Raw genomic sequence first — 22,243 nt, 5'->3', positions numbered from 1 at the left:
CTGGATTTTTAAACTAAAGTTGTTTTATGCAGAGAAAATGACATCATGCAAAATGTCACACAATATTATTAGATCTCCTGAGATGTGTTAATGCTTAGAGAAGGTGTTAAGGATGACCTTCAGGTACTATCACACCAAAATTAGCTCAATATCTGTAGAATTGACCTTAGTTACAGCTATTTTTTGTGTTGGATAAGGCTGATTAACTGTGGCAGGCATCTTGGATTGGATTGACCCCAAATGTTAATGAGTTGTAGATGAACATCCAGTGATTACTTTCTGAGAATTTCACTAAATTATCTCCTGTAATTCATGAGATATTTTGCTAACATCCACTTAATTAGTTGTGTTTTTAACCTTTTGAATTAGGAGCGTCTGTTTTGGTGTGTTAATTTAATGTGCCTCCCATTTGCAGGTAAGTTCAGGTATAAATAATGTCAATTTGAACATGAGACGACTATCCAGTTAAATACTCATCTATATATATAATAATATTTTTAGCACTCTGAAAATTTGCAGCTACAGATCAGTCATCTCTACTCATTTTGAAGCTAATTGTTGGCACCAATTTACATGTCTGATTTCAGTGTCACTGTTGGACTCAAACCTGACTCTTATCTATGGTTTAATTCTCTTGCATGCCATAAATAATATTGCACAAGCAATCCTGGCATCTAACTTGTCTTTTACTCTTGTCAATCTGTTCACAGTTTGCCCAGTTTAAGACCGCTGATGGATGTCAATTACTTGCCTCTGACAGACATGCGCATTGCTAGAACATTTTGTTTCACCAATGGGGGGCAGGCGCTTTATCTCAGTTCCCCCACGGAGATTCAGAGAATTACATACAGCCAGGAGATGTGTGACAACCTCCAGGTGAGTGTTGTAGTTATGTCTATACATCACTGAGTTGAGAAAAGTAGTGATGCAGTAAATGAGCAGAATTTGATATTTTCATGCTGAAGCTTCAAGCTGACAGAAGGCGCATATGCCAGATGTCAGTGTGGGTTGAATGTGGTGTAAACTTCCCAAGGTTAAATATGATTTAACAGTGTACATATGTGCATGAAAACAAATTTTATATATGGCTATTGTCAGGAGCAATATATCTGAGAACAAATGTCTGGATTCTGTAATGTGATGCTGCAATAGTGCCATCTACAGGCGGCAGGGATTGACATGAATGTCCCCTTGTGGTGAACACTGTGATCAATCCATTTCGGCACTGTCTCTCAAAAGAACTTGCTCAGATTGTTTTCCCTTTTAATGTCATTATTTTCCTATTTTGCAGGAAATGCTGGGAGAGCTCTTCACTCCAATAGAAACACCAGAAGCCCAGAACCGAGGATTTTTAAAAGGATTCTTTGGAGGAAATGCCCATACATTTGACAGAGAAGAGCTTTGTGCGTCTTTTTGTCTTATATTTATTCAAATTTAAATCTTTTATTCCAGTATAAGCTGTCATAATACATCTATTGTATGTCATTTTATATAAAACATGCACAAATATAAGTTGATTAAAGGTACTCATTGCAAACTATAAAGTGAAACATATACAAGTTATCCTGAACTATGTCAAATGGTGCAGTGTGAAAGAGTTTACTCCGTTAGTTTTCCAGAAATATTGGTATCCACCAAATTTAAACAAAGCACTCTGTTGAACAGCTTTTCCATAGACGTCATTATTGTTGACCCATTTTTTAGTTACTTTGGCTGTTTCTGTGGATAAACAAACGCAAGTGGTAGATGTCAGGCATTCACAATGTTTGCTTCGCTCAGCCTTGCCACCATCGAGCGTGGCAAGGCTGAGCAGTGATTAGCAGTGTTGTTTCACAGCAAGAAGGTCACAGGATCATCTCCTGGGGAAAGAAAACCATCAATGTGAGAAAGAAAATTGTGCTGATTTTGTTTTATACTTTATGAAAATTTTCTTTGACCGATCTTCATAAGCTTGCACTGGGTACCTTTCAGCTTTTAAAGTTCAATTTATGTTAATAAATATAGTCACATATACACATATAGTCGATATGCCATAGTTACAAGATTTTACAGTGTTTTTTTCTTTTGCTTTTACTCTAATGTTACCTGCTATGATTTTCAGTTGGTGAGGCCGCAGCTGGGAAGGCTTCCCGCAGTCTGGCGCAGCACATCCCCGGTCAAGGAGGGGTGGAGGGCATGAAAGTGGCAGCAGGCGGAGCGGTGGGTGAGTTGGCTCGAGCTCGCATAGCTCTGGATGAGAGAGGCCAAAGGCTGGGTGAGCTGGAGGAGCGAACTGCCCTGATGATGACCAGCGCAGAAACCTTCTCCAAACACGCTCATGAGGTAAAAAAAATAAAACTCAAATTTGTGCTCAAATGTCTGAATAAGCTAAACCAATATTTGCAAATAAAAGCATAGACATTTGTTCACTGCAAGTGTGTTTGAACTAGAAAAACACATCAGCTGAATTGTTTTCTCTTATTTTTACAAATGTGGGTGTTGATCACCCTTAATTTTAGACATTATCACATCTGACAACATGTCTGCAGGTACACACAAAAAGCCCTCTATGCCTAGAAATGTTTAGTTTTGGATTCACACTAACACTCATATTGACCATGTAAGCTGAAATTAGATGTGCAGAAACATGTGACCAACACTTTGGAAATTCTACATAAACAACAAATAAATAAAAACATTTAAATGGCAGAATAAATGAATAATGAGACACAATTATGAGAGAACAAGTTTTGTCATATTAACCAGCATTTAATTATATTGCAGCACAACTCATTTGTTTCCATCAGCATTTGTTATATTACCAACTGTATATGTGTTTTACAGCTCATGCTGAAATGCAAAGACAAGAAATGGTACCAGTTCTAACAGGAGGACTGAGGGATGAGACTGCCTGCTTAGAACTTCATGCTGCAACTGGACTTTCACTTTATAAATGAAAGCAATTAGAGGAGACACAAGCGTGACTTTGTCTTTACGGCTTCTGGGACTGGCTGTGTGTACAGCGCTGTCACATTGCTGAATTACAAGAACGAGCTTGTTCCTCGTCTAGATCGGCTGTGATGTGAGTTGTAAGAGGATGTCCAATTTGAAGGCCTAAAGATGGAACAGGAAATATCTGACAACTCTGTGTTTGTGTGTGTGTTTGGGTGTGTGAGTGTTTGAGAGGGAGCTTGTGTGGTTTGGTTTTCTGGACCTTACTGTGTAGATACTCACAAGTTAAGAAACCAACAAGAAATGCATGAAACAACAATGGATGAGTATTAAAAATATACAACTGCCATATAAAAAGCAGCATGCCACTTTAATGGGAGATTTGAAATGGAAAAAAATATTTATAATGTAAGCCAACAACAGAAACTATAAAAAACTTTATATTTTTTGAGATACTGGCAAAAAGCTATATATAAAAAAGGAAAATGTATACCTGCATTGCTATTAAGCCAAAACCTGGGTTACTTTCCCTTTATTTTATTTTTTGATTCATTTTGTTTCTTTTTCTTAGTCTCAGCAAATATTTCTTGACAATATACATGCACACGATTAACTATCTCTACACGCAGAATACTCAAACATTGTCCTTACTTCTGAAATTGTGGGCTGCACAGTACAAATTTAAATTTAGTAGTATTTAACTTTGCAAAGTCTAATCACACTGGTCAAGTTTTACTTTTCAGCCGATGTTACTTGACACTAAGTGGCGATGAGGGACATCTTACTACTCAAAATGAAGTTACATGAAGACAGAAATTGGTGTGAGACAGATGCAGAAAGTGTATTCTGAATTGTGTGTTTAAACTGGTTGTACAAACCTGTATACAATTCATGTGCCATAAAAACCAAGACAGATGAATCTCTTCACTGCAAACTAACTAAAGAGCTAATATGTGGGAAGACTATTGATGTTGAACACAATGAATGAGAAATACAACGTGGGTTTTCCCAACAAGGGCATTTATCATAACTCATTTGGTTTTTAATTAAAAAAAAGAATAAAATAAAAGGGTGTTTATATATGTCTGTAACTGCTTTTGTCAGATGTATGTTTAGTGAGCCATGTGTTTGTCTGTGAAGAGACAGTGAGAACGAGTGCCACAGATGTCAAACACGACCCCTTTTTTTCTGCTAAAGCAATCAAAAATAAATGACTCGCTCCTGTCTCTGCACAACACACCATTGTGCATTAAATCCAGGCTGTTTTCACCCATAATGAAGGTCAGCACTCATGATGATTGTCACTGTATTTGTGATGCTAAGAGCTGAAATCACATCGGTTTCATCTTTAGCGAGTCTCCTGTGAGTTGTTTATCGGTAAATGATTCAGGGGAAGTAACAGTATTTTTTTAGTGATGTTCAGATGTTGAGTCAGTGAAGAAACAGTGTACATCTACCGCAGTTTCAACTCAAAGCAAAAATGGTTTTTTTTTTCAATATTGTTCTTTCTGACTATGATATCCTTGTGTCACAGTCCTATCTTTGATGGTTATGGCCTCTTAATTGAAGGCTGATGTATTTTAAAAAAGAACAACTAATGTTTCATGATACATGACTGTGTATCAAATTGTGATTGTGCTGTATGTCAGTGGGTAGCCACACGACATGGACTAACAACATCAAGTGAGGAGGATGTTTTGTACTTGTGTACCTGTCTGTATTTTGAACTTATCTGAGTAAAAAAAAAATCAAAAATGGCAGATTTCCATCTCTCACACATTAGTTCTTTATGCACATGAGCATCAAAACATGCAGTATGAAGTGAAGCGCCTCGGTCTTAGTTGTCAGTCTCACACACTGAAAATTAAAAAAAAAAAAAAACATAGGAGACACAAGTGAATCAGTCCTTTATGTCCTCTTTTTGTCAGGCTGCCGAGACGTTCCTTAGACTTAAATGGCCTTCTCACACACACCTAGTTGACCAGAAATCTCAAGGCTGAGCTACACATATTTCAAACGTTACACATAATTGGATTCAACACTGTGTCTTAATCATGTTGAAATATTAATAATACATTTCTCTTATATCTCTGTACAGTCAGTGAGATTTGTGTTCAGTGCAGTTCTTTCAGTGGCAGAAAAAACTCACAAAAAAGAAAACAAAACCTAAATAAAATTTACAAAAAGTTGTAAAAAAAAAAAAAAACAAACAAACAAAAAAAAACTGACTTCTGCTGACAGGGTGTTTTGTTAGTATGTTTTTGGTTTCTATATGTTTTTTGGCTTTTTTTATAATAACTGTACAGTTTACCTTTGGTTTAAAAAAGTAAAACAAAAAAAGAGACTTGGGATATTTTCTGCATATACCTGTTACTGCTGGTACTGTACTATCTGGTATTCTTGCTCTGTCTAAATCACTGGAACTATGTAGTTCTTCACACAGTAGTCTGCTGAAAAGGCATTCATTTGATTTTACTCAATAACTGCGACAAAGTTTGTCTTATTTCAATCAATTCTACCACTTTTTGTTCTTCTTGATATATTCTAGTGTAATAGAAATTACTTGACAAAAAGGTCTGAAAATATGTTGATGCAAAAGCAAACTGAAATAAACATTGGTTGATGTACATATCGAGAAGTTCTGTTTTATTGGTAAGAATATTCACATTCAGCTGCTGCCATTTTGCTTGAACAGAAGTGCAACACCATAAAATGTCATAATAGGGGCAAAAAATTATCAAAAGTAGTTTTCAGTTTTAAGTAAATGAGAATTTATTTTGTTAGTTATAAAGCATAATTCGAAATATAATATAATAATATACTATTTGATATATCCAGCAATGGCTAAAGGCTAATCAATATAATCGTATAATCAATCAGGTGCAATGACAAACATGTATTATATGCCCTCCGGTAAAAAGTATAAATAAAGATAGACAAAGTCACTCCATTAACGTTCACTGCCCCAAATGTTGGGATTTTTTAAAGCTGTACCTTCCATGCAAAATTTCTGCTTACACGCCTTCCCAGGATGTCATGTGAATCACAGCACAGCATAATACTTTTTAGACTAAAACAGTTAATTAAGCGTGTTTAGAAAAAAAAAGATGCTAATAATTGTACATGATAATTGAACATTCAACAAAATAAAACAAATGATTCAAAGAAAATCGTATCTTCAGTGTATTTTTATTTTTTAGTCATGATTTTAGTCTTTATTTTATTTCATTATTTTAGACAAGGTTTATTTGTTATTTATTTGAGGTTTATTTATTTATTAATCACCAGGAGCTGTCGACTTAAGTTACAACCTTGACACAATCATGTGGAAACTTTTTACAGAGAAATCGATCAGAAGCGCCGTGAAGACTGTCAGAACAGTGCGCACTCCCGACGCATGGGGAACAGAATTTCGAACAAGACCGGATCCCTGAAAAGTGCTGAAATGCCCATCAGCTCACACATAGACATAAATACGTATACATGTCTTATGCAATGACTTATATGGATATAAGTCATTGGTCTTATGTCTATGCAGCCTCTCGTACAATGATTTCGTTACGTCATTGTTCTCGTATATCAAGGAGTTTCCCTTCCGCATTTCTATCCAATCACAGTTTCCTATTCGAACTCTCCGTTGTTCTTTAAGCCAATCGTAGCTAAGTATGGTTAGTCGACAGCCAATCCGATCCCTGCACTGCGCAGTCTGAGCCCGCCTCCCTCGTTAATTCAGCAAATTCCTGAAGTTAAACCTGGACCGCAAGAAGCGGTTTTGTAGATAAATTATTGATTTCATTACAAAGATGTGTCAAATTATCCCAAATGTGAAATTATCTTTGACAGATATTAGATTCGGATGATGTCACCGCTCTATCGCGTGATTCCAGACAGAAACGGGGGAAAAACGCGTTAGCCGCAAACTTGTGTTGGCGATTTGAAGATTGCCACCATTGTGGACATCATCAGGTGAGGACAGGGAGACACGGTTAAAGAGAAAGCGTCGACGCTGGACGGCTGGAGGATGTCTCTCCGACTGTTGCTGCTGTTTTTCTGTCTGAAGGTGTTCAGACATGGACAGTCCGGGGCTCAGGCTGGACCTGAACCGAGTGCAGCCAAAACTTTAATATGGGGACCGGGACTGGAGACGAACATTGTCCTCCCGGCTCGGTTCTTCCACATACAGGCGGTGGACAGCTCTGGGACAAAGTACGTAAATTCATCCCTGTCTGTAATATTATTATCTGCTTCCGACTTCCATTAAATTTATACAATTTGTGGGTGCAACACAAAAAAAATGTGACCCTTTGCTTCAGAGTTTACCATGACAGGTGTCCCTAAATATGCCTTATTATTATTATTATTATTATTATTATTATTTATTTTATTATTATTATTATTATTACTTGAGTAATAAGTCGTTATTTTGACTTCCAAGTATATGGTGGAAAATGAAATATTTGCAGTAATTGTTCTAACACATGTAGATAATGATTAATGTGGCTGTTTGTGTTGTTGTTAATGTCATGTTTTAATTAATCAAAGTTGAACAGTTTGGCAATCTGTCATTTAGATATGACAGAAATGATGTCAACTTTAAGCAGCTAATAATAAAAAAAAAAACTTGATTGATCAGTTGTTTTTGTTTACCACCAACTACTCACTTTGCTTAACATTTTAATGTGTTCTTGGAAGAATGAATCTTATGCAAAAAAAGTAAAGTAAAATCGCCTTTTGTAAATCCTAACATTGTAGAAAAAAGTGTTCAAGTGCATTAATAAAAGTGCAATAACTATCTGCAGTTTCTAGAAGTTGTAATTCTTTGAAACATCTAAAAAGTTTACATATTTTGACATTAAGCCTTTCAAAGTGTATAATATCCCTGACACTTGTGCAAATAGTCATTTTTAACTCATTTAAGTCAGAAATTAAAGTTTCTTTTAGATAATTTGACAAAATATTTAAAAAAAACAACATTCCATTATCATGTCTTCTTAATTTTATTTTCTTTGTTCAATTTGTCAAAGAAATACTGTGTGTGTGTCATAAATTAATTTTGTACCACACTGTTCTGCTATTGTTAGAAGTGTCGTTGTTTCAAGTAACACGTAACGACGTAAACTTCAATTGTCCTGATGTAGGAAGTCCTTGTTGTGTTTGGAATCACCCTCAAACTTTTAAAACTAGTTGCACAGTGTTGTATTTCTATTATAATGAAAACTGAAATTTTAAACTTGTCAGTTGTGAGTTAGCACAAAAGGCAGCCTTGACCCCAGTCAGAAATGTTGCTTAGCGTCGGATCGCATCTTGTATTGAACAAAATGCATCAAGGGCATCGTATTCTGGGTGGATTCCCACAGTAACGGTGTCACTTTTGCACTTTGTTTTCATTCAGTTACTTCATCCTTCCTGCAAGAGCAGTAGAATTGTTGTCTGCTTTCACAGAAGAGACCTCACTGCATGTCAGCTTTAAAAGCTATAAGAACATGAGCATCAGTAGTTTTATTAGACAAGCTGTCATATTAATGACACCATCATCAGAACTGTGACATTAATGATCTTAAAACTGTTAGGCAAGGAAACTAAGACGTTTTATGGCCAAGATATCTTTAGACAAGAAAATTAAGTAAACATGATTTAAATCCTACTTGTCAGGTTATTACTAATAATTTTGATTTCAGTTTATTGTCATTTAATTTTGCTAGCCAACAAAATGTTTTTTTATGAATACTATTAGCTTATGCTGCATTCCATGTGCCTCAAAATGTAAAACCGAATCTTAAAGAAGAAAAGAGAAACATCTGTGCTTAACAGTATATAGTGTTTTTGTAAATAATGTAAAATGCAGTTGTCAGGTTTAAGAACCATTTCCCAACTTACAGGTGATCAAATTGCAGTCCAATTCCCAACATGGACATCCATTATTTAGAGTTTTGAGTTAATTGCCACTAAATGCAGAAACATGCATCAGATTTGGGCATTTGGTTTCCCACATGAAGTGTCATTTCTCTCTGTTTACACAGTTTAACAGCATCACCTGGTGAGAACGTCTTTGAGGTGAAGATTGTGTCTCCAGCGGAGCAGTTCACCAGGATCTGGATTCAGGTCCTGGATCGTCGGGACGGGTCGTTCCTGGTTCGCTACAGAATGTATGCCACCTACACCGACCTCCACATCCACGTTTTGCTGAAGGGCGAGCACGTTGCAGAGTCACCGTACGTTCTCAAAGGTTTGTCTTTAGATGAAAGCTCAGTGAACATGAGCTGAAACATACCCAACCTTACGAAAAGTGCCATGTTCTGAAGCTTTTCTCTTTCCTTTTTTTCCATAGCTGTCTTTTTGATTTAGTAACTGACATGTTGAAAAAGAAAACCCTATTTTTTCCTCCCTTTTTCTGCAGGCCATGTCTATCATGAGGGATGTGACTGTCCTCAGCTGAGTGGTTCTGTATGGGAGGGGGACATGCACTGTCCTCAGTCCTTCGCTCGGATAAACAAGGACCTGTCCCTTTTCATGAGCGTCGACCTAGATCGCAACGCACAGGAGATACCGAAGCGCTTTGGAGAGCGTCAAAGCCTCTGCCACTACACGATCAAAGACAACAAGGTGGGGTCAGGGTTCAGGTGGTTCAGCTCTCTGCCAGTACCAGCCTGATGGAACAGGAAACTGTTCTAGTTGTATAAAAGTGAAGAACTGAAATGTGCGCTGTAACCACAGTTAACCATTACTGTAAACAATAAAAGAAGGATTTCTTCAGGCTGAGATCTTTGTGACACACCTGTCAGAACAGTGAGGTTATAAACTTCTCAAAATGCACAAATCCAGCAGCTGAAGTACTGATCTCTACATAAAACCCCACTCACACAGAGCTAAGGTTACACAGGAACATAAAATGCTGAAAGCTTTGATTGAAGAGAAATCTGTGGTTGATTTACTTTTATATAGCTAAAATGTGGGGACTATGAAGAAAACATGGAGATCTGTAAACACATCAGCATGTCTGAACCATGATCTAAAAGACTTTCGAGACACAGTAATTTTTATTTTTAAATTAAAAAGTCCTCAAGCTAATGGTTGAGTTTGTTTCCCAAAATGTAGTTCTTTATATTTTCCATCATGGTGTCATGTTAGAGATTTGTGTTATCTGGAAGAAAATTAAAAGTGAGGTTTTAGCTCAGTTAACTGAGACCAGTTTGCTGGTTTTACAAGTCCTGAATCGACACAAATCCTTTTTTCTTTCCATAGATTATTTTTATAAAGTTATAGTGTGATGCAGTTAGGCTACAGCTACAGTAAAACATCTTCTTTCTCTCCTGCTTTTCATTCTCTTCAGGTCTATGTGAAAACATTTGGAGAGCATGTTGGTTTTAGGATCTTCATGGATGCCATCCTCCTGTCACTAACAAGGAAGGTAAGCTGAATAGTTTTAATTTTTAGCTTCCAAAATAACACAACAACTGAATTTGCAATCTCCAGTGTTATATTTTGTGCACAATCTAAGTTTGGAAATCTCTGGTCACTTCTCTAATATATATTTTTTCTAATGGACAGATTAAGTATTTTGTTTTTCCTGAGTGTCAGACGTCCTCTGCCGGTCTGTGTTTGCAGGTGCAGCTCCCTGATGTAGAGTTTTTTGTAAATCTGGGTGACTGGCCACTGGAGAAGAGAAAACCCACCGAGAAGATCCACCCCATCTTTTCTTGGTGTGGCTCAAACAACACCAGAGACATTGTCATGCCCACTTACGACCTGACTGAGTCTGTCCTCGAGACCATGGGGAGGTAAGGCTCAGGATTTATCACACCAGACTTTTTGTTCCCCGGTTAAGTAATGCTGAGCACACGATTCACCAGAACAATTCAGTCTCTTCCAGGAAATTCTGACAAAGTGTTTATTTTTTACAACCAGTAATTTATGCAGGTAAACTAGGGGTACACTTTTGAAAAAAAAAAAACAGCTTCTCAAAAAGCCTCACAGCTCGTCTTGGGGGGATTTCTGTGAGCTCCAAAGGAGCATTTTCTCTCATTTTTGTCTACATTAGACCAAAGACACAATTACCCAAAGCACGTCCCAATATTACACTTTAATGTTTCTCTTCTTTTGGTCCTGCTGCTCTCAGTTCTAATCTACACATTTTAAGAAGAGTGTTAGGTTTCTCACACACCAGGGGACCACAAAAATGAGAGATTCAGAATCTCTGGTTTAATGGTTTCTGCACAGCAGGCCAGCTGACCTGCCGGCTGACCTGCACACACCGAGGAGCTCGATACATGAATCCCTCTTCAGCATAATTTACTTTAAAATGCACCATTCTCTTTTACCAAGGAGGATTTTCAACTTAAGCTTATTTCTACAACTATATGTTTACCAGAACATTAAAATCCAAGCATAAAATATTCCAATTTGATGTTGAACTACTCTGCTCTAAAATATTCTTTAAGATCTTTGTTTTATGATCACCACTGAGGGACTCAAGCAGAAAGAAATTTATTGGTTTGTGTGTGTGTGAATTCCCAATATAATTTCTTCTCATTTAAAGCTGATAACACTCTGAAATGAAAAGTGACATGTCTAATTTTATGCCCCGTGGTGGCATGAATATCATCACATGGCACTGAAAGAAAATGAAGGATCAGATCAGCACTAACCAGAGCTTGTGATGCATTTCCTGGGGTTTTGGTTTTGTCACAGAAGCCTGCTCGGGAGATCTAATCGGATCTTTTCTGTTTAAAATTAGGTGAAATGAAGTGTGGGAAATTCTCATTTGGTTTCACAAATGTTTCCTTCGATGAACAAGGAGAAGATGAATTAAAAATGCAAATTGACGAAAAAATAAAAGTGGCACACTTCTAAGTTCTGTAAAGAAGCAAGGATTAAATTCAAGTTCTTTGCTTGTTAAAAGCAATATTTGATGCCTTTTTAAATATACTGTAAATGTGACAAAGAAAATCTTTTTGCAGCAGGTCTTTTGCAGTCCAGTAACAGCTGCTGTTAATAGTGGATGTTTCTCTTTAGCACCTGATGTGTTTTTGTCCATTGGTGGGATTGAAAGCTTCAGAAAGTGCACCCTGACCCTGAATTCTTGTTTCCATGCACTGAACAGAGTAAGTCTGGACATGATGTCTATTCAGGCCAACACAGGGCCGCCGTGGTCGGAGAAGAACGCCACGGGCTTCTGGAGGGGGCGGGACAGCCGTCAGGAGCGTCTGGAGCTGGTCAAGCTGTCCAGGGCTCACCCCGACATGATAGATGCTGCTTTCACCAACTTCTTCTTCTTCAAACACGATGAGAGCCTCTATGGGCCGCTGGTCAAACACGTCTCTTTCTTTGACTTTTTTAAGGTGAGACTGCCGCTCTGGGGACATCTGTAATGTCTCCTAAAGATATTGGATGATATTGGAAAACATTTTCTGCTTCCAAGCTTGGTGTAAATTTTCATGTGAATGCTGGTTCAGCATTTCTAATTGTTCAGCTCATTCAGGGGATAGGTGCAAAGACTTTTGGTTTTCGTAACTTTTATGCCAAAAATTTAACTTTATTTGTATTATTTCCCCTATAGAATTACATTGAATTACATTACATTTTTCTACTTTGGGCTGTTACCTAGCCTGGTGCTGCTTTTAGCTACCCCTTTGCTGCTTTTTAGCTCGTGTTTTGCAACTTTTAGCTTCTGGTTTTCTACTTTTGGCTTTTAAACAGTGTCCTGCTTCTTTTTGCTTTAACAACTCATCTGAATTTCCAGCATCTGTATTTAACCGTCCTAACACTGAGGGAGCAGTAGCCTTGATTAATTAGTAAAACATCCAGCAGACAGTAAATTCACACAATACTTGTTTTAAATGTCCAATCTTCGTCCACATCCAGTACAAGTACCAAATCAACATTGATGGCACCGTAGCAGCGTACCGTTTGCCTTACCTGTTGGCCGGAGACAGCGTCGTCCTGAAGCAGGATTCTGGCTACTACGAGCATTTTTACCACGAGCTGAAACCATGGGAGCATTACATCCCTGTAAGAGCAGACCTGGGAGACCTGCTGGAAAAAATCCAATGGGCTCGTGACCATGATGAAGAGGTGATGATGATTCTAGATTCGAACTGGTGTCACTGCAAATAAGCACGTTTTTGTAAACCTGAAGTAAATTTTTCTCTGCTTTGACTTCTGTAGGCAAAGAAAATTGCTCTTGCAGGTCAGCAGTTCACCCGCAATCATCTGATGGGAGACAGTATATTTTGTTACTACTACAAGCTTTTTAAGGTACCAGTTCTATACGTTCAGTAATAATAAACAGAATCTGGCACAATGATCACCGTGTTCAAAGAATAGTATTTTCTTAGAATGCTGTTGTTGTTTTTATAGGAGTATGCCAAACTCCAGATCACAGAGCCTAAGGTTCGGGAGGGCATGGAGCCTGTGGAGCAACCAGCTGATGAACTTTTTCCATGCTCCTGTCAAAGGACAACGGTAAGAGATGGCAGTATTTTTGTGTCTGTTAAAAGGCACCGGAAGTTATTTTGACATTATGACAAAATGAGGTGCATGTATGTTTTAAGCAGCAAAACAGAATTCCCTTACCATCAATGTCTTTAGTTACACCTTTACTGAAACTTTATTTTTGTTTTATCTGAATCTTTGTTTCGTTTATTTATTTATTTTTTTGCACGGTTAAAAGAAACCTTTACAATGGACTGATTATTAACTCAATTTGGACGTTCCAAGAACTAAATGTGTGGTTAAATAGACTAAATTTGTATTTTGTAATTTTATTTTCAATGGGGATAAAAGAGAAAAATATAATCTCTACTACTCTGCAGTCTGTGGCTCCCTCTACTGTACACAAGGTGCTACTGCACAAAAAACAAAACTATTTCAACAAATTTTAATTTGTATTATTGTTATTAACTGTGTATTACATTTTATACTTGAAATTGAACGTCACTATTGTAACAGCTTTCAAATTCACAATAACAAGACTATTTTTGCATTATTTTCCAGGTGAAAGATGAACTTTGACCACTTCATATCTTCATAATCGCCAAATGTTTTTTACAAGCTGTGAAATAATGCATTGACTATATCTCATTTTTTAAATAAAAGATTTTTCTATGTTCTGTGTTTTATTCCCATATCACCCACTCTCTATCCATACACCCAAACACATGTTAAAACCTACATGTTAATTTTAAACAATATAAAATCTTTAGATATAGATTTCTGAGGAAAAGTATAAACTTCTTACCTGCTGTAGGTAACGCTTTAAATGATGCCTAGTTTAATTTTGACCAGACCAACAAGCTAATGGGTAGCCTAAAAGGAACCAAAGTTGATTGCTAAGATCTTAAAACAACTCTAAGCTTCAAAATGTCATAGCAGTTCATCCAAATGCCATTTTTTAAACCTTTATACATAATGCTGAAGTGATTTAAAAGTGCAAATTGCACCAACTAGTTGTAGCATTTCCAACAGGAATAGCATAATGTTTCAGCTAGAATAACCATGCAAGCTGTATAAATAAATTTGCTTGAACTGCTTTGAAAATTGGAGATTGGAGCTGCTTTAAGAGGACAGAAATGTACTTTGGTTTTGTACTAGCTATTAGCCCCTCAATCTGATCAGAGTTAAACTCTATTACTGGTGTCATTCAAAGCATTATCTGTAACAGGTAAGATAGTACCAACTTTGCCACAGAGCCCACACTTTAAAAAGAAAATTAACCTTTTAAGGCTGAACAGTAAGGAACTATGAGTTGTAATGACATCTCCTGAACACTAGACGGCTCTCGTTTGTTTGCAAGCGGTGTTCTGACAGTTCACCACATTGTTTACCACCCAGCATGGCATACTTTCAGCTAATGCGCATGCGCTGCAATGAGACTCGCATATTTGCGCATGCGTTAAATTCAAACCATCATTTCAGCATGCCTACGATTACCAGCGGTAAGTTTCCGGGTACGTATAAGTTACAGATTACTTAATTACATGCCTTGTAAGATTACAAGAAATGTGCACTGTAGTTTATTATAATTTCTTTAGTGAAGTCATAAAATCTTTTATTTAATCTCGAGTGTTCAATTTGGTCGCATAATGTGCAACTTTTAAATGACTAGGCACCTATCAAAACAGCATACCCCTTTATAAACTGCATTTTCTAAAAAAACAGACACCTATCAAAATAGCATACCCAATGACATATATACTATAATGTATAAGTCATTGAGCATCCCCTTTCATAAAATTGGTATGCTGCTTCGATGAAGTAGGTTAAACTGACAGATGGAGCTTTCAAAACAAACTTCTGGATATAAAAATCAACTTCTGGTATGTTGTTTTTACAGGGTATGCTACACTGACAGAACACAGGATTTCAGAGAAGAAATGTCTGCGATGGAGAAGTTTGATGAGGTAAATATTTGACTTTAACGACAGTACAAGCATTGGACGTGATTCAAACCCAGTGTAGATTAAAGTTAAAGGTTAAGGGCACTGACCCACTTGCATTTCACAAGTGTTTGCAAGAGATGAATTTTGCAATTCAAATGGAAATAAATATCCGAGGCGCCGGACTGAAATCTTGCTGCCTTTCAGGAAACAGTGAAGGTGCCGTTTGGGACAAAGTTTCTGGATGCTGCCTTTTGTTTCCCAGCCGCGGTGCACAAAGATGTCCACACAGCTGTTGTTCTCACACATGGCGCAGGAGGAGACATGAACTTCACACATCTGGTCTCTCTTGCACGCGCTTTGGCATCACATGGTTTCCTCTGCCTCCGTTTCACCTGTAAAGGCTTAAACCTGCCTTATAGGATCAAGGCTTACTCTGCTGTTTGGGTGAACGCTTAATGCTGCTCTCATTTTAAAGACTTGTGAAATGTCTAATATTGATTCAGCATCCATTAGTTGCATCATTGTTTTTCCTTCTAGGACTACTTGAAAACATTGCAGAAGTTTACAGTAAAGCACACATTTTTGGGAGGTAAACAACATCTCATAAGTAGAAAAAAAACACCCCAAACTTCATGTGTCACATTTCCAGGTTCAGTTCTACTTTAATGATTTAAATGTTCACTTTCTGGTTGTGGAAAGTTAGGACAATAAATGTTTCTCAGAAATAAAAAAAGGAAATAATACATTGCATTTTAAATGTAGATAAGTTTCCTGACACAGCTCTCGGTGTTGTAACCGTCCTCCTCAGGCAGGTCGATGGGATGTCGAGCTGCTGCAGCTCTGGCCAGGCAGCTGAGGGATGAATCAGAAGATGCAGTGCAGGGAGTCATCTGCCTCTCTTTCCCTCTGCACCCACCTGGACAGACGCACACCCATCGCCAACGAAGTGAAGACCTCAGGATGCTGCCTGAGGGCGTGCGTGTGCTGTTTGTGTCAGGCACTGAGGACAACATGTGTGACAGGGTGAGCATGAATCTCTCCTGGGCCTTATGGGAATGTGAGGTAGTTAGGTTGATTTTTGTATTCTGTATTTATTGTGCTTTTAGCTCCTTTTCTTCTCCATCATTGTCGCTTTCTGAGTTTAATTTTCCTGTCAGGTTCTTAGTTAAACATTCAAATACTACATGCTGCTTCGTGCAGTGAGTTGATAATAAACCCTAACCCAAACTGTTTGAAGAATATGATTGGTCAGAGTGGTGATTTGTCTTCTTTTTGCTCAGGACCTTTTCGATGGCGTTCTAAAGGATATGAAAGCTCAGGCTGAAGTGTTTTGGCTACAAGGAGGCAGCCATGGACTGACGGTGAAAGGAAGGTCTGAAGAGTCTGTGATGGAGGAAGTCAACTCTAAAGTCATCAACTGGATCAAAAAAGGAGTTTAAGCTAATTATCTGCATTGCATTCTTTTCTTTTTTTTTCTCTTTTTGCAGTTGTTTAATAAATTAGATTTTTGCAATGAATGCATTTGTAACATTTAATTTATTTTCTACTATAAATTACCTGTAATAAATTTAGTTTTTGTAGAACAAGAACAATATCAATAAATGAAAATAAGTGAACAGCTTAAATAGATGACACTAAAATGACTTGTAGTGACACTAACCTGAAATTTACAAAGAAGTAATCATTTGCTCAAGATTGTTAGGTAGTTCCTTAGAATAAATCTAAATAATAATCTAAAAAAAAACTCTTTAAAAGAGTAAAGCAAATAGTAATAAATAATTGAATGAAAAAAATACACTGAAGGTCAGTATATTCATAATTTTTACAATTTGTTTGCTAATCTGTTATTTAGATTTTATATTAGATGAGGTCTATTTCAGATAAATTATTCAGTGTTTCTACATCAGTCTGACTTATTTACATGCAGTCAATAATTAGACACTAACTATAAGTTATTTAACATAGTTACAAATCATTGAACAGCTGCAGTAAAATTTGTCTCAGCTATAAATATTTACCAACATCTTATAAAACAAAATCTTAAAAGCTTTCTTTTGGTTTCCTTTAAAATATTTGATTAATATATTCTGTTTTCTGTTTGCTTTTTGCATTAAAAATAAATAAAAGGTACAGTACTACTCATGTTTTTTACACTCTTTATATTATTAATAATAAAGTGTAAGAGACAAAGCCCTGATTATCTGATAAAAGCATGCAAAGAAAACAAATGTAAGTAAATAACTTTATATTGACCCATTTTATATACCCATTTTTTCCTTAATAAAAGCAAAACTTTGAGACATTTTTTTTTTCATTAGCACATTTATAATTAAACATGGAACTGTTTCCAGTCTACATGCTCTTTATTGTTAGCTATTTGTAATTATTAGACTACAAACAGAAATAAAAAGTTCAGAACAACAGCAGACATTTATGACAGACACAGAAAGTGTGTCGCTGTGCCTTTAAGACCTGACGTCAACAGTTGCCCGAACGCTATTGGCTGGCTGACTTCCGCATCTGCCAGGATGGAAAGCATGGCAGGAGAACCCTGGAACAGAGTAAACATCCCTTTTCCTAGTGCTGCTTCAAGTGTTCCCATGAAACTGACAGCAGAAACAGGTTCGGATGTTAATAAACTCCATGTCTCACTTTGCTCTCTGTTGTCTCGCACTTTGGCGCGTGATGAGACGCAGGAATTTGTTGCTGCGCCCCACACGTGGGAGTGCAGGGATTCACCTCTATACATGTGACGACATGGTGACGGGTTTGTTGTTGGTGATGTTTTTCAGCTGCAGCTTCGAAACTCGTGCTGTTGGAAAACGACAAGGTCCTGAAGCTGATCCGTAGTAAGATCCTTCAGACGGAGATCCGAGTTTTATACGAACTGCTGTACATTCTGACCAACAGCTTCAGGAACAACAAGACGTTCAAAGGCTTACAGCAGGTCAGGACTGATGCCTCAAGTCTCCCCAGACTGCCAGACCTCCATAAGTCACATAATGGCGAGGAGAAATGTGTTAAATGCGACATCAAAACATAACAAAGCTATACTAAAACCTGTTTGAAAGAAGCTTGACTTGTATTCATATTCTTATTTCTTGCAGGTTGAACAATGTGTAAACAGACTGAAGAACATGAAGCTGGATGCTGCTCTCCAGGAACTGGCTGATCTTTGTCCACAGCGGATTCAAATGTAGGCAGCAGCTGATTGTTTTAGCAGAATTTTAGCATTCAGAAGATTTATCAGACCAATGCTTCTCGGGTGTGTATCTGATGAGGTTGGATAGCTCAGAATAAGTTGTGGCATTCATTGAGTTAACGAATTCAACAGAAAGTCGTGAACAGTCAGATGTATTCAGACTGCATGTGTGTTTTTTTTAGAGCGTTATCCATGAAGACGGGCGAGTGTGATGTTCCGAGTCAACCCATGCTGGAGTGGATCTGTCTCAAAGTGCTGGGAGCCAGCAAGCTCCTGAGCTGCACAATGGCTCGCTGCACCACAGCCTTCTTGTATCCTATTTTGGTGCTGTCGCTTCAGAAAATTGAGATTAATGTTTGAATCTGATATGTTTCTTGTGCATTTGTCCTTGACAGATTCCTGTTTCAGGCTTTCAAAGCGGCAGATGAAATGGGAGTTTATTATACTGAATGTGGTGATAACCAGCATGCTCAGCCGCTTGTGGTAAGAGACACATTCTTCTCTCTGCAGTGCTGTAAGGAGAACACCTTCATCACTTCAACTGGTTCTGACTGGATATCTGACATTTAGAAATGATTTTCTAACAGTTGGCAGGATACTATTAAACTGATGTAAACAAATACAATTTTGCCTCAGAATAAAATAAGATCTCCTAGATTCTCCTAATTCTTGTTGTTTTTATGGAATTTGTGGAGCCAGGCCTTTTGTTTCTGTGCAACGTACATCCATTTAAGATGGGTACAAAAGAGAACATTAACATATATTTTCATAGTTCTTGATGAGACGTGATTTTTAAAAACATCTGTTTTGAAACTGAACCAATCCGTCCACCTTCACTGTCTTAAGTCCCCCTGCGTTTTTGCCTCATCAGGGTGATTTTCCGTGGTATCCTGGTTGGACTTGGCAATCTGTACCAGAATCTCCTGGAGCTCCTCAAAGACGTGGCCCAAGCCCGGCCCATGCCCTACCTGACTGACGTCTCCCTGCCTGCAGATATGGCTGAGTTCCTGGGTCCCTCTGATGCATCGTTACTGAAGAAACAAAGAGCACTTGGCTCTCATGCCAAAAATCTTCAGGTGAAGCAGCAACCAAGAAAGGAAGTTTCAGTTAAAGATGCGAACCGGGACCAAATGGGGAAGCTTAAAGAAGACCTGGGGGTTTCTGTTGTAAGAGGTACACTGTCTCCTGAAAACATTTTGTCTCTTTTTCTCCTCACTGCAACTCTTTAGTCGTCATGCACAAGTACAAGATCAGAAAAAGCTGATGCACAGTTTTTGTAATTTTTTATGAACGTGCTTAAAATAACAGACATGACTACTTGAGGTACTTTGATTACTGATGAACATCTTTTTTCAGGTCTTGGTTTTGATGCTGATATCAAACCTTTTGCCACGAAGGTATGTGAAATAAACCCATTAGTCACTGTATATTTAAATGTTAAATGCTTTTATTTACCTCTTTATTGTCTCATTTTGAAGACCAAGGTCAAATCTGTCTCAGAGGATTTGTACAAGAACAATGAGAAACAGAAGCTCAAGAAACAAATAGAAGAAGCCACAACATTTTGTCACATGTCTGCAAACCTGGAGGGAATGATTAAGTGGCGCAGATCCCAGAGGATGGAAAAGATGAAACGTCTCCTAACCTTTCTGCATTTAAAGTGCCAGAGGATGAAATGTCTGGAGGCTGCAGGACACAAGTAAGAACAAAAACATACAAGTTTAACTCCCTGCTGTTGTATCAGATGTTACATTCCAACTGGGCATGTTCATACAGTCCTTTCTTGTCCTCAGCATGCAGAGAAAGTTGAGAGCCTTCAGACAAGAAGTTTGCAGGGCTTTATCCCCTCAGGGAAAGACTTGTCACTTCTACCCTGCAACAAGAAGAACTGCTGGTCTGAGAAGTCGTCTGCAGTCACTCAAGACGCAGTTTATTTTGTTTCGAATCCGGGCTGGTGTAAAAAAGAGAAGACTTGCAAGAGGACAGAAAGAAGCTGAGCTGCCAGTGTATTTTAACAGTTTCCTACAAAGCAAGGCTGCACATGAAGCAACACTTCAGATCACTGACTCTCACGGCTGTGATGACATAGATGATATATTTGCTTCTGCGGGTTTATGAAATCTTGAACATACTGAGTCAAAAAACACGAAACTAGAGTTTTCTGGTTTTATTTGAAGAATGTGGATTGTTTTATCCCTGGTCTCATATTTGAAGCATGCTTAACTAATGTCATATGTCAATCCAAGGCTTTTTGAAAAGTAGTTTTATGTTATTTACCTGAAATACAGACTAAATCTCTGAATTTACAGCTGCAATATGTATTTCAGCTGTTTTTTCTAAAATGGAGTTAAGGCCTGCATTTGTGTTTATTTTTATTCTGGACTCAGAGGTGGGCTTTTAGGGAAGTACCACTGTGTTAATGTTTTTCAGGTGTTAGAGAATTCTCAGCAGACACGATTATTCATACAGTGACGTAAAAACATTTTTGCCCTTTTCAGATTTTTTCCTGGTTTGGCTGTTTTGTCACACTGAAATGTTTCAAATCAGCAACCAAATGTCATTATTAGACAAAGATAACCTGAGTAAATACCCCCAAAATATCAAATGATTAAACATTTTAAAGGGAAAAAAGCTAGCCAACCCAATATGACCCTTTTTTGAAAAAGTTAGTGCCCCTCTCGTTAAATCAAGAATTAACCTTTTTTTTTTAAAAAAATAAGCAGGTCACCCAGACCTGATTACTGTCAGACCCGTAGAATCAAGAAATCACTCAGTGATTATTCACAAAAGGAGAAAACATGGAACAGCAGTGAACCTTCCCGAAAGGCCCGTCGACCAAAATTACTCCAAAAGCAGCAATGAGTCATCCAGGAGGTTCCAAAATAACCCAGAACAACACTTGCCTCAGTTATAGTCAGAGTTCAAGATTCAATAGTAAGAAAGAGACAAAGGGCAACAATGACCTCTTTTAGAGAGGTCAAAGGCAAAAACCACTGCCAAGCCAAAAACAACCCAAAGTCGATGTTACATTTGCCAAAAAAACATCTTGATGATCCCCAAGACTTTTTGTAAAAAAATTGTGGACTTTTAAGATGCAATGGAACTTTTAGGAAGGTGTGCGTCCTTATGCATCTGATGTGAAGCTAACACTGCGTTTCAGAAATAAAAAGCAACGTAGTGTGATGGTCTGGGCTGCGGTGCTGCTTCAGGACCTGGATGATTTGCTGCAGTTGACAGAACCATGCATTTTGCTCTCCACCATAAAATCTTGAAGGAGAATGTCATACTAGAAGTTCTTGACCCTGATGCTCAAGCACACTTGGGTTCTGCAGCAGGACTGATCTGAAGCATAGCAGCAACATCCCCCGCAGCAAAGTGAGAGGCAAATATGTTTTCACACAGGGCCAGGTTGGTTTAGATGGCTTTTTTCTCTTAATAAATAAAATCATTTAAAAACTGCATTTTGGACTTACTCGGGTTATTGCTGTTTAATATTAACATTTGTTTTATGATCTGAAATATGTAAAGCAAAAACAAGAAATCTGTGAGTGGGCGGATAGTCTTCACTTCATTGTTAGTGGCTCTTTACAAAAATAAAGGGTTATGTATTTATCTTTTCTTTTCACTCTCTTTGATTCTCAGTTTTTGTTGTCATATGTCAAAGACCACACTGGAATTATCTGCAGACACTGCATTTTTATTCTTAGAAAACAATTTTGAACATTTAGTCTTT

The 22,243-nt window shown here is 37.6% G+C and overlaps 4 protein-coding genes across 21 annotated transcripts in view; all 4 read left to right on the top strand.

Moving 5' to 3' along the window:
- Window positions 1-5,562, top strand: part of stxbp5l (syntaxin binding protein 5-like) — a 130,307-nt gene extending 124,745 nt beyond the window's left edge. For all 16 annotated transcript variants that reach the window (XM_017420695.2, XM_017420692.2, XM_017420699.2 and 13 more), the window contains 4 exons: window positions 711-876; window positions 1,292-1,403; window positions 2,102-2,322; window positions 2,824-5,562. In XM_017420695.2, coding sequence (XP_017276184.1) covers window positions 711-876; window positions 1,292-1,403; window positions 2,102-2,322; window positions 2,824-2,865 — 541 coding nt within the window. In that variant the 3' untranslated portion in view covers window positions 2,866-5,562. The remainder of the gene's footprint in view (window positions 1-710; window positions 877-1,291; window positions 1,404-2,101; window positions 2,323-2,823) is intronic.
- Window positions 5,563-6,650: 1,088 nt separating this feature from the next.
- Window positions 6,651-14,036, top strand: poglut2 (protein O-glucosyltransferase 2). The gene is made up of 10 exons (XM_017420664.3): window positions 6,651-7,137; window positions 8,952-9,157; window positions 9,329-9,534; window positions 10,262-10,339; window positions 10,537-10,709; window positions 12,032-12,269; window positions 12,793-13,002; window positions 13,096-13,185; window positions 13,288-13,392; window positions 13,924-14,036. Exons 1-10 carry the CDS (start codon window positions 6,953-6,955, stop codon window positions 13,939-13,941), a joined length of 1,509 nt encoding a protein of 502 aa, XP_017276153.1. The 5' UTR covers window positions 6,651-6,952; the 3' UTR covers window positions 13,942-14,036.
- Window positions 14,037-14,551: 515 nt separating this feature from the next.
- Window positions 14,552-16,826, top strand: tex30 (testis expressed 30). 3 transcript variants are annotated; one of them, XM_025006899.2, is made up of 6 exons: window positions 14,552-14,876; window positions 15,263-15,329; window positions 15,513-15,647; window positions 15,846-15,897; window positions 16,117-16,331; window positions 16,589-16,826. In XM_025006899.2, exons 2-6 carry the CDS (start codon window positions 15,303-15,305, stop codon window positions 16,745-16,747), a joined length of 588 nt encoding a protein of 195 aa, XP_024862667.1. In that variant the 5' UTR covers window positions 14,552-14,876; window positions 15,263-15,302; the 3' UTR covers window positions 16,748-16,826. The 3 variants fall into 3 exon arrangements, with proteins under 3 accessions (XP_024862667.1, XP_024862666.1, XP_024862665.1); XM_025006898.2 differs by having other exon boundaries at window positions 14,554-14,864; window positions 15,513-15,752; XM_025006897.2 differs by having other exon boundaries at window positions 14,554-14,876; window positions 15,513-15,752.
- Window positions 16,827-17,794: 968 nt separating this feature from the next.
- On the top strand, window positions 17,795-22,122 carry nepro (nucleolus and neural progenitor protein). The gene is made up of 9 exons (XM_017420626.2): window positions 17,795-17,930; window positions 18,101-18,255; window positions 18,416-18,504; window positions 18,693-18,821; window positions 18,919-18,993; window positions 19,382-19,683; window positions 19,867-19,907; window positions 19,989-20,209; window positions 20,304-22,122. The coding sequence occupies exons 1-9, from the start codon at window positions 17,837-17,839 to the stop codon at window positions 20,626-20,628; spliced, it is 1,431 nt and encodes a 476-aa protein (XP_017276115.1). The 5' UTR covers window positions 17,795-17,836; the 3' UTR covers window positions 20,629-22,122.
- Window positions 22,123-22,243: the final 121 nt, after the last annotated feature.

This window comes from Kryptolebias marmoratus, linkage group LG6 (assembly GCF_001649575.2).
Source record: "Kryptolebias marmoratus isolate JLee-2015 linkage group LG6, ASM164957v2, whole genome shotgun sequence".
Lineage (NCBI taxonomy): Eukaryota > Metazoa > Chordata > Actinopteri > Cyprinodontiformes > Rivulidae > Kryptolebias > Kryptolebias marmoratus.
This window is presented reverse-complemented; position numbering and strand designations above follow the sequence as displayed.

Excerpts from the sequence above, each read along its gene's own strand:
- poglut2 (XM_017420664.3), top strand. The coding sequence starts at position 6,953 with ATGTCTCTCCGACTGTTGCTGCTGTTTTTCTGTCTGAAGGTGTTCAGA. Across the intron at positions 10,710-12,031 it reads GTCCTCGAGACCATGGGGAG|AGTAAGTCTGGACATGATGT; the intron begins GTAAGGCTCAGG and ends TGCACTGAACAG. Across the intron at positions 12,270-12,792 it reads CTTTCTTTGACTTTTTTAAG|TACAAGTACCAAATCAACAT; the intron begins GTGAGACTGCCG and ends GTCCACATCCAG.
- tex30 (XM_025006898.2), top strand. The coding sequence starts at position 15,303 with ATGTCTGCGATGGAGAAGTTTGATGAG. Across the intron at positions 15,753-15,845 it reads AGGCTTACTCTGCTGTTTGG|GACTACTTGAAAACATTGCA; the intron begins GTGAACGCTTAA and ends TTTTCCTTCTAG. Across the intron at positions 16,332-16,588 it reads AGGACAACATGTGTGACAGG|GACCTTTTCGATGGCGTTCT; the intron begins GTGAGCATGAAT and ends CTTTTTGCTCAG.
- nepro (XM_017420626.2), top strand. The coding sequence starts at position 17,837 with ATGGAAAGCATGGCAGGAGAACCCTGGAACAGAGTAAACATCCCTTTT. Across the intron at positions 18,505-18,692 it reads TGTCCACAGCGGATTCAAAT|AGCGTTATCCATGAAGACGG; the intron begins GTAGGCAGCAGC and ends TGTTTTTTTTAG. Across the intron at positions 18,822-18,918 it reads CGCTGCACCACAGCCTTCTT|GCTTTCAAAGCGGCAGATGA; the intron begins GTATCCTATTTT and ends TTCCTGTTTCAG.